The 11115-nt window shown below is 41.7% G+C and overlaps 2 protein-coding genes and 1 pseudogene across 3 annotated transcripts in view; all 3 read left to right on the forward strand.

Moving 5' to 3' along the window:
• Positions 1–11115, forward strand: part of LOC109541802 (Krueppel-like factor luna) — a 149479-nt gene that overhangs the window by 90561 nt on the left and 47803 nt on the right. The gene's annotated exons all lie outside the window — the stretch shown is intronic.
• LOC125505680 lies at positions 828–949 on the forward strand (annotated as a pseudogene).
• LOC125505582 lies at positions 1345–4293 on the forward strand (the record flags this gene model as incomplete). 2 transcript variants are annotated; one of them, XM_048669621.1, is given in 3 exon segments in its annotated part: positions 1345–1900; positions 2205–3106; positions 4047–4293. In XM_048669621.1, coding segments are annotated over 3 exon segments (1447 nt in total), but the record flags the coding sequence as incomplete, so codon positions are not given.

Consider the following 11115-nt stretch of genomic DNA (forward strand, 5'->3'; position numbering starts at 1 on the left):
GTGTGATATTATTGTGTTCGGTGCAGTTTATTTTATAACGCTGATAACAATGAATCAACAAATTATCAAGGGAGAAGCTGCAGATACTGCAAATACTACGTTAAGGGTTTTTTTGCCTTCTTTTAAATTTCCAATTAAAGTACACACACAATTATACACACTAAAACAGTGCAAAAATGCGGATCGTCCATCAATTTGCAGAAAAATGTATTACAAACCTTTGAAAATAATTTTCAAACGACCGGGTATTTATCATTGCAAATGAGATTGCACATTGCCGTGTACTGTTAAATATTGTTTTAAGAACTAACAATCGATGTTGTGCAACAAAATTGTGCCTAAGATCCACTACAATAAAGTTTTTGAAAAACTGTTGGACCTATTTTAAATCGCCTGATTGATTGTGGACGCAAATTTGTATCAAGAAAAGATGAAATTAAATTAAATCGTATCGATAGAAACCCGGTACAGAATCCCTATGTCTTACTCTCCGTCTGTAGTCCAGATGATGCCCAGATGATGTCCATTTGCATTGTATTGCACGATTCAAAGTTCTGATCGTGTAAAATATTACTACCTAGTTGTTTAGTGATTTTCATCGGAGGCAATTGTTAAACCAGATGTTGAGCGGATATTTTATAAAGAAAGCAGGGTCAATTTATGAGAAACGCTCAAGATTAAGTGCAAATAAAGTGTCACAACTATTATTAATAACTTTTAATGCAATAATATGTTCTATTGTTTGTTATTTTATTTAATTAGTTAATAAACCAGAGCTTAAATAAAATACTGAACGTATAAAACTCGCGTTTGAGCATATAATTTTAGGCAACGACCATACCACGTTGAATAATACCGGTTCCCGTTCGATCACCGACGTGAAGCAACGTCGGGCGCGGTTTTAGTACTTGAATGGGTGACCGCTTGGGAACACCGCGTGCCGTTCTTTTTGCTTCTTTCAATGCAAGCAAATGTTGCAAATAAAAAAGATATTTTACATTCAAAAGGAAATTAAATTACATTTTACCTATTTCTGATCTATTTATAAATTATTGAACCAAGGATAATATTAAAATAATTAATGCCATCATGCGTTAAACAAGTTCAATATTTTATGGTTGTTATTAATTTATGAAGTTATCACTTCTGTCGAGCGTCCCGTGACGCACGCCATTCTTTTATATTATTTCTTGTCTCTGGTGTAGTCCGTGGTCCATAGAATTATTCTGTGATCTGTGATTTGGCGAGGGGAACGAGTCCAACGTTGTCGGTTATCACAAGTGGTCCAATTCTAATCTAACCCCACTTTTTATATGTTGATTTGATGAAGATAGAGAAGGATAAAAAAATAGATTAGATTTTTCTTGTCTAAACCATATGAAGCAACAAGAGTGGCAAAAATTGCAATAAAGTCGCAAAAAGCTGAATATTCTATTTTTGAATTCGTAAAAGTTAAATAGAAAATTTACGGTGGAAGGAAATCAAGTCTGGCTATTCAGGATGAAGCCAAAATGAGTAGACCGCACAACTGAAACGGTCAGTGACAGTGAAAAAAAATGAACAATCAGGATCGGGTGCGAGCAGTGCAAGAGGCATTTTTCAATGGCCCCGAATTTTCAGGGTCTCCAAACAAATGCCGGACGAAAGCGCGCGCATCCTTTTGTACGCTTGTTCGTTCAGATTCTCTGTCGCAACACGGAAAACCAAACCCGACGGAGGCCGCTTAGACGAGCGTTGTGTGCCGAACAAGTGCGTGAAAAGCCGCTATCTCTTCCATGTTTTTCTGCTAAATTAAGCGACGGACAATCGGAAAAAGTCGTTCAGATAATCCGCATCGCTAGTGTGTTTCGATTGACGCCAACTTGCAACTGTTTCCGACCACATTGGCAGTTTACAGCAGGTACATAGTTTTGCTTGCCATCGTTCTCTTCTGCGCTCCTCTAGCGCTGTTGCGGGCGTTGCTAAACCCTCGTGCGTGCCGAAAGTTTTCGATATGGCACGTGTGCCTTGTGGAAATTCGCGTAAAGTTGCCTAAATACTATATGCATGCCAGGCAGTGAGCCTGCTAAGTTTGATAAGATTAAAATTTAGTCGTGTCAAGCAACGCTTCGCGCAGCGCGTCAACTTCCCGGCGAAAAACCGGAGAAACCGTCCGGCCGCCTTTAATTTTTTGCATTAAACAGTAGCGCGCCTACTCTTCACAGGTGGTGTTTTCCAGGTTTGGAAAATTGAGCCAGCGGCAGCTGGTGCAGCTGGTGCAGCAGATAGTGGAATGAGTTCCCCATCGGCACGCAACAGGGAGCGAATACTGGAAGCCATCGACCAGCTGCGGAAAAGAAAGGCTCGACCGGATGTCGCGAGAATCTGCAGCTACTTGTTTCGTCGCTTCCACGTTAATTCGGTGGAGGCGAAGGCCGACTTGGAATGGTGTGTGGCCAATAGTATCGTCCTGAAAGTCGAGTACAAAGGCAACATCAGCTACAGAAATGCAGCAAAGAAATGGGCTCAAATGCGACATCGCGAGGCCCAGGGCCACTCCGCCACCCCCAACTCGCTCAGCAAGCTGGCAATAAGTCGCAATTTTATGGAACTCCTGACTAACGTTTTCGGCGAGCTGGTGGTCGAAGAACCGGATTACCTGGAAATCGGGGTTCCGCCCAAAGAGATCATAGAGAACATTCTGACCAAAGACAGCGTGCGGTACACGCGCAACTACATCGCCATTCTGCTAATTAAGGAGACCGAGCGTGGAAATCTGATCAAGCTGGCCAATGGCCACTTCTTGCTAGGCCCTTGTGCGGATGATCGCCGCCAGGAATGGATGACTAGGGAAACGGAACAGAAACTGTTGCCCGCAACCTGTCGGGATGGTCAGACTGTGTCGTCCAAGCGAAGTTACAATGACCATTCCAGCGCCGTTCAAATTCAAGCCGACGCAGAAAACAGTCGGCAAGCGATTGTTAAGCCAAAGAAAAGAATGATTGCCAAGGTTCAGGCGGCGGCCCAACGGCAAGAATCTCTGGAAAGACAAGCTCGCATGTATGCCATCGAAGACAAGCACTGCGAAGGCCGTGCGGACAGTATCCGATCGGGTGGACGACGCAAGGTTAGATTTTTTTCTTCTAGTCTACACACACGTTGTTTGCGAACGTCATCATTACGTGCTATTGACTAGCGCATATATCGTAGCTGACTCCTTGCTTAAATGACATGCGCAAGTCAGTTTGAGGTTACATTAATCAAAACAAACTTCTATGTACCAAAACGGGTATGTATTAGGTATTAGGGCTCGGAACCAAACTCGAACAATTCGAATATTCAAAAAGCGAATAATTATGTCTAGTCATAACTCGAAAATTCGAAGACTGGAATACACCAACGTTATCAAACTCACAAGGTGCAAATATCTTTATATGCACTTTGTATACTTTTATAAAATAAGTTATTCATATTCTACAAGCATTTAAACAAATAGTTATATATTTACAAGCAAATGAAAATAAAATTACGTGTTTGTGTTCTGGTGACTCGCGACATCAACTTTTGCCCGGTGTTACAATTAGTGTGCCGACAAAGGCACTTTTTTATCCGTTGCGGCTTATTTAGAGTTTGATTCCGGGCTTTGTTTTGATTAACGTAACCTCAAACTGACTTGCGCATGTCATTTAAGCAAGGAGTCACTTACGATATATGCGCTAGTCGTGTGTGTTATTGACTTGCCTGTCAAACCTCTTGTTTTGTTTACTTTCGCCCTTGCTGGTGCAGCGTGTTTCTGGACATGTCCAAATGTAGATTGCTGGTAATTTTGTTTTAAACTCAGAACGCAGGCCATTTTTGGCAAACGGCAAGCACTTTGGCGCACAGGAGGAATTGTTTGCCAAACATAACCATAAAAGACAATCAAAACTATATTTATTGTTAACTGTTTCTGTTCATGCAGTTATCGATGTTTGAAACGACATGCAGACATCTGCAAGAAGCTTAAACTGCTAGTTTAAGGACACTCATGGCAATTCGTTCATTAACCGCTTATTTCCTTTTAATAGAAAGCAAGAAAAGTATTTGATCCTTCCGACACTCACGTTCCAAAAAAACGGGGTCGTCCAGCTGGTTCGCTGAACAAAAACACCATCGAAAAGCAGCATGTCTTTAAAGTTAGGGATGAAGACTCCAGGCCGAACTCTCGGAGCTCAACAAGCAGCAATCATGGGGGAGTGTGTTCAGTTTGTCACACTCAAAGCAAAAAGGGACCAAGTGATCGGATGGTGTCTTGCAGCGAATGCAGCAACAAAGGTAACTCCAGGGGCGGATCCAGCTTTAAATTCAGGGGGGGTTATGTAGAAAAAATCCAGTTGTCTATGAAATTAGAAAAATTATCGTCGTTTTGTGCAAGGGTGGCGCAAGATTATTGCAAGAGCAAGAACGCTCATTTGTACATCATTCTAGACAGAAATAAATGGCCATTTTAGAAAGTGAACCATGTATGGGGAATTTTTGGCAGTTTTTTCAAAAAATGCTTGAATTCAAGAAGTTTCAGATTTGCGTGGTCTTTTTTGAGTTGCAAAATCCACTTGAACATGACGCTGCTTTTTTCGAAGTTTCTCAAGAATCATTTAAGCCACAGAATTAGTTTTGCCATCGTTGGATAGAGAATTGAATGGGGGGGGGGTCATGCCCCCATGACCCCCCCTGGATCCGCCCTTGTATTAGATAAGCGTTTTTCGTCTGGAAACCTGGACATCTGAACGGGAAGCGTGTCTAATCATTGTCATGCGGAATCCGGCAATAAACCGTTGGAAAAAGCGCGATTGAAATCCACCGTAATGCCCTCCATCATGCAAAAAATCCGGCAGCACATAAACGAAAATCAGGGAAATGCCGGCTAAAACGACCGTTTCCGGGGCCCATCCGCCAAAAGTCGCTCATAAACCATGGATTTGAACATTGCGAACATTCCCGGCCATCTTTCATCCAAAACAAATCGCTCCAGAGATTCAGGCTTTTGTGATTTCAAATGTTTTGTTGATAAATGAAATGCTTGTTTTGATTTGTTCCGTTTTTCTGTTTCAGGTAAGCGGCTTCATACGTGCAATCATTAGAAAGCTACAAAGTGTCGGTAAGTTTCATTGCTTTGGTACATGCTCCATAATATTTCCCAGGAAAAATAACTGGACACTCTTTAGTGGAATGCCCATCAACAAAACTTTCCTAGTGATTTTTTCGGAATTTTCTTTAGTGCATCCAGGGGCAGCTCTCAAGTCAGGGGGGCGGTCATGTAGAAGATATTCAGGCTTTTGTTGTCAGACATTTAGGTGCAAGAGTATGCGAAATTTTCATGTTTTCCGTGCCCTTTTTGCTTATTTTTCCATCATTCAAGACAGAACTAAATGGCCTTTTGAGAAAGTGAACCATCGATAAGGAAATGTCGGCAAATTTCTCAAAAAAGTCTTGATTTCAAGAAGTTTTATATTTTGCATGTTTTTCGGTGGTCATTCGCCCTTGGCTGCATCGGGTAATGCACTCAATCAAACCACTGGGTTCTTCTGCGGGCCCTTGAATGCATTCCGCTGGGAGAATGGGAAAACGCTGTTCCGGACATGTCAGAAAAAGTGAGAGAGTGGAGTTGAGGCGAAAAATTTAATCGAAATTATTCGAGAAAGCGCCCGAAGGAAAAAGAGACTGGCGAGTACTTGAAGAATGTGGCATGAGAGTGACGCTGTATTTAATTGCCTTTCAACGAGCGCTATTGGCTGAAAGCAGTCGGCCGCCTGAAGAGCCCTTTCGGTATAATAATATGTCGCCTTTTCGAGTCCTTCAGACGAACGCCGGCAACGACTTTTATAATTCCATTAGGGCACTTGCAGCGGGAGGAACGCACCACTAATAATCCGGACCGAGTCATTTTACCATTTTTACCCGAACCGATCTTTCAGTATTTCCTCACCCGCATTTGCATCGGTCCCCGTCCGCCAATTTATTACCGTGCCATAAGCTTACATTGACCCATATTAGAGGCATAAAACCGCTAAACTAGTTAACGTATTGCCCTCCAAACATGCAGTTTCATTAGAAACTGCACCAGATATATTATACACAGAGGGAATTGCGGCTTGGAACTAGCGCAACAAGGTCAGCCCCTCGAGCAGCTCAACCATCAACTTTGCCCATATTTTCATTATCTACACGAGAAAAATCCATTTCGGTTCATGTTTATGCGCGAAAAGTACAAGGAGGATGGTTCTTAAGCGATTTATTGCCGCTGCTGATGATTCGGCTTCGCTAGTAAGTTGAAATGTTATGCTGCCTCCAGACCGAAMAAGCSGAGCCCGAGCCGGCTTTTTCCAAAATTAAAAACTAGTTTCCAATTTTGCGATCAATTTGGAAGCGAAAAGGTCTTCTGACATTTTTTTTGTGCGGTGCCCCGTTTTCGAGTAAAACATACAAGTCGAACCGATGCCAATATGCGTGTTGCCAGAGCTAACATAGACCGGTTTCTTTTAAACGGAAAAATATAAACCCCTTGTTGTTTCTAAACTAAAAATTAGTTTCCAATTTTACGATCCGTTAGGAAGCGAAAAGGTCTCTTGGACTTTTTTCGCCCGAGGTCTTGTTTTCGAGTAAAAAAAAATAAAAGGCGAACCGATGCAGACTTTGCGGTGCCAATTGCCCAAAACATTAATAGAAACCGGGTGAGTTTAATTTTGAAAAAGTGATACGCGTCGAATTTTTCTAAAATTAAAAACTAGTTTCCAATTTTGCGATCAATTAGGAAGCGAAAAGGTCTCTTGAAATTTTTTTGTGCGAGGCCTTGTTTTCGAATAAAAAAATAAAAGGCGAACCGATACAGACTTTGAGATGCTAATTGCCCAAAACATTAATAGAAACCGGGTGAGTTTAATTTTGAAAAAGTGATTCGCGTCGAATTTTTCCAAAATTAAAAACTAGTTTCCAATTTTGCGATCAATTTGGAAGCGAAAAGGTATTCTGACATTTTTTTGTGCGGTGCCCCGTTTTAGAGTAAAAAATACAAGTCGAACCGATGCCAGTATGCGTGTTGYCAGAGCTAACATAGACCGGTTTCTTTTAAACGGAAAAAATATAAGSCCYTGATTTTTCCTAAASTARAAACTAGTTTCCAATTTTRCSATCMATTAKGAMGCGAAAASGTYTCTTGGRRTTTTTTCGYACGAGGCCTTGTTTTSKARWAAAAAAATAAAWGGCGARCCGATGCAGAYTTTGAGATGCCAAGTGCCCAAAACATTAATAGAAACCGGTAAGTTTAATTTCGAAAAAGTGATCCGCGTCGAATTTTACCAAAATTAAAAACTAGTTTATAATTTTGCGGTCAATTTGGGGGCGAAAAGGTCTTCTGACATTTTTTTGTGCGGTGCCCCGTCGAACGGCTGTTAGTATGCGTGTTGCCAGAGCTAATATAGACTAGTTTCTTTTAAACGGAAAACATATAAGGCCCTGATTTTTCCTAAACTAATATCCAGTTTCCAGTTTTTCGATCAATTAGGAAGCGAAAAGGTCTCTTGGGAATTTTTCGTACGAGGCCTTGTTTTCGAGTAAAAAAATAAAAGGTAAACCGATGCAGACTTTGAGATGCCAAGTGCCCAAAACATTAATAGAAACCGGGTAAGTTTAATTTCGAAAAAGTGATCCGCGTCGAATTTTTCCAAAATTAAAAACTAGTTGAGTTAAAAACCGGGTGAGTTTAATTTTGAAAAAATGATGCACGTGGAGGTTTTTCAAAAATAAATACTAGCTTCTAATTTGACAGTCAATTGGGAAGAGAAAAGGCCTCTTCGCGTTTTTTGGTGCGACGCCCCATTTTAGAGTGAAAAAATAAAAGTCAAACCGTTGCAGGATTCGAGTTGCCAAGTGCTCAAAGCTTACGAATAAAAATCGGATACTTTCATTAACAAAAAAGTGAAAAATCCCTGATTTTCGCTAAACTTAAAACAGTTTTCCAGTTTGTTGATCAATTAGGAAGAGAAAAGCCCTCTTGGTGTTTTCTGGGGCAACGCCCGCATTCCGAGCAAAAAAGCAAAACTCCACTGGTTGCACTCAAAGCATGTGAATGTAAACCGGGTTCTTTTAAGTTTCAAAGTGACAAAGCGCGTATTTTTTGCAGAATCGAAAACCTACTTTCCAATTTTACGATCAACTTGGCGGAGAAAAAGCCCTCCCGACTCCGAATAGAATTAGAATGTGAAAAGTTGATGGCCCTCTGACGCTCTCTCAGTTGTAATTTTTCTGCAGAATTTCGTCCCTAATTTAAATTATCCCGGTAATTTAATTGGTCGGCCTTACCGTTCGCGTCATTTTCTCAGTCTTAAACTAATTTGTTCGGTCCTTTCGACCGGGGGCTGTTTTTAAAATGTAATTGCGCTCACTGGCTTCCATTCAAACGTTCTTCCGCGCCCGAGCGCAATCATTTTATTACCTTCCTAATAACAATTAGAGTCTTCTTGTTGCTGCCGCTGCTGCTCAAAATTCGAAACTTTAAAATTGCGATTTTCATAATGCGAATAATTGGCTGGCCAGTTCGGGATGGTCTAAATCGGTTTCATGGCCGAAGACGAGCTGTTGAGCGCTATTCAGTCCGCTGCTGGGCCGCTATATATTCAAGGATTAGCGTCGGGACGCTTTACCTGACGTGGCTGTAATCGGATCAGCCATTGTTTTGGCTATGTGAGCCGAGACTATATTTGTGTTTATCTGTGACTGGCTTACCTCCATTATTTCCATTGATTTAATGGAGAACGTCGCTGGCGCTAATAAAGCCGAGCCACCGCTCTTTGTTTGATTTGCGTGTAAAAAGTGCAAAAATCGGGGAGTTAAGTGGATGATAAACCCTTGGCAACAGTTGGGCGCAGTTTCAATTGATCAACCGCCACATCTAGACAGAACAAACCGTTTTCTTTGTTAATTAAAAGGGCTTGAAACGAGCGTTTCACCTCGTTATTATTCCCGCACATTTTCCGGGACGCTGCCGTCTCGCCCGAAAACTCTATTTAGCAGCGTCGCCCTCTTTATTCCTGGTTTTGCCGGCCTTTATTTACACTTGACTCTCTTGTCACGTCTGGTGCACCGTTCATATGCCCAAAAAAGGGGACGAGAAGTTCCAATTTTTTCCCAGTGGGGGCGGCCTCCTTTGGGGAGAAATTCATCACACTGCCGATATTGAATCCAGCTGATGCATAAATGCAGGCCTAAAGACGCCCGTTCGTCCGCGGGCCCCGTCCAATATGTATTCAAAAGAGCGTGGACAACATCGAGAGGACGTTTTCCATTCTGCCGAAAAGTTTAATAATTTCGGCATTCGAATAATTCATGTGCCGTCAGGCCGGCCGAAGAAGAATGGAAAAGATGCTGGAATTCGGGCACATCTACATGTACTCGTTGTTTTATTAACAGTTGACGACAACAAATACCGGCCCGAATGGCCGTTGAGGGACGATTTTGGCCTTTGCATGCCCAAGTGGACAATGCAACTATGAATATTTCAAAAAGCAGACATTTCGCCCGCTACAACAATATCTTGAACCAAAACTGAATGATTAATGACTGAAAGCAAGTCACATGAAAGCTTTATTCATACACTGAAAACATCTTCGTTGCATTGGAATTTCCATGTGGAAACTGGTGGATCGACCGCGACTCTGCCTCCACCACTGGAGGGGTGAGACAAAAGCGAATTTTTCCAAGAAAGACGAATTGGATGATAAATGTGCTGACAGTCGTCACGTCCTAATTAACTGATCAAAAACACATCAGTTGCGTTGCGAATGCAAATTCGCGCAATGAAATCTTGACGATTTCACGGAAAAGTTCCGCAACAGAAAATGCCAATCGAAAATTCATTTGGATCATGTTTCCGGGAGTTGACACCCGTGTAGCATCTGCATCTATTAAAAAGTTTCCTTCCTTTAACTTTTAAAAAGTACTTCTGAAGTTTCCATGTGCGAGAAAGATTATTTTTCCTTGCCGAAGTTCCCGGCTTGTCTGCCGCAAGTTTCGATGGATATTTGATCGCCTGGATGCTGAAAGTTCGAGCTGCAATTAATTTCTTTAATTAATGCCACTTAATATTGCGAAATGTCCACAAATCCTCGGCGTATTACACACTTTTCGTTGCCATTTCCTTAATGCTTGTGTCATCGGGATTGAAGTTTGAAAACTCGATTTTCCCCAACGTAAAGACCGAAACTCGTAACTTCATAGAGTAAGTAGTAACTGCTGAAATTCCTGGTTTGCCAGTAGACGTCGTGCTGCTTCCACCGTACGTTCATTAAAAGGAAGTTCCCTTTTGCGGCCAACTCCGGTTCGTCGACGTCATAGAATCCGGATAAAACTCGGTTTATTACTTTTTTACGATCGCATATCGTAGAGTTGGATTACTCGAAAATCTACTTAGGGAACTAGTTTGTTTGGTAGAGTTGGCAGCGTGTCCGAGATTTTATTGCAAAAGGCGGAAAATTGGCCTTAAGGCTGCAACAAAATGCGAAAACCCATCTGGTCGGGCCCGTGATGACACTAATCCAAATACTCCTGGAAATATGCAAGTGTGGAAAACTTCAACGATTTCCCATAGAGTTTAACACCGGGGCGCTAAAACAAAGTTATTCGCCATAACTGTCGAGTTACGAGGCCCACAAATCGCAATGAAACGGAAAAGATTTCGACGAAAAAACAAGTTCGCATTGCACATGAAACCCTTGAGCGGATAAAACAAGAGTTTTTACTTACGAACGGGGTCTTAACTTTTATTAAATTCCTCGTCTTTGTCTAGCACGACGTCTTAGATTTTAATTTCGGGCTCTGAAGGGACTACTTTTCGCATTTGTCGGCACTGGAAATGAGATCGCATTACTTCCAGACAGGAGGCTGCACAGCCTCTACTTTGTCAGATTGGACGTTGGATTCGTATTAAATTGGACTTTACTCACGCATGAAATATTAAATCAAACGAAGATTTCCTTCGTTGAAAACTGCAAAAAATGGGTGTTTTCGGCAAAAGCACTTTTTGCTTCAAAAAATCCCAACGTCCAAACTGGAGCAAGCAGACACTTGAAACTTTCACAGTCAGTAGAAGACAGTTGAAGCTCA

This window comes from Dendroctonus ponderosae, unplaced genomic scaffold (genome assembly GCF_020466585.1).
Source record: "Dendroctonus ponderosae isolate FM_Combo_2020 unplaced genomic scaffold, Dpon_F_20191213v2 Dpon_F_20191213_9, whole genome shotgun sequence".
NCBI classification, from domain to species: Eukaryota; Metazoa; Arthropoda; class Insecta; order Coleoptera; family Curculionidae; genus Dendroctonus; species Dendroctonus ponderosae.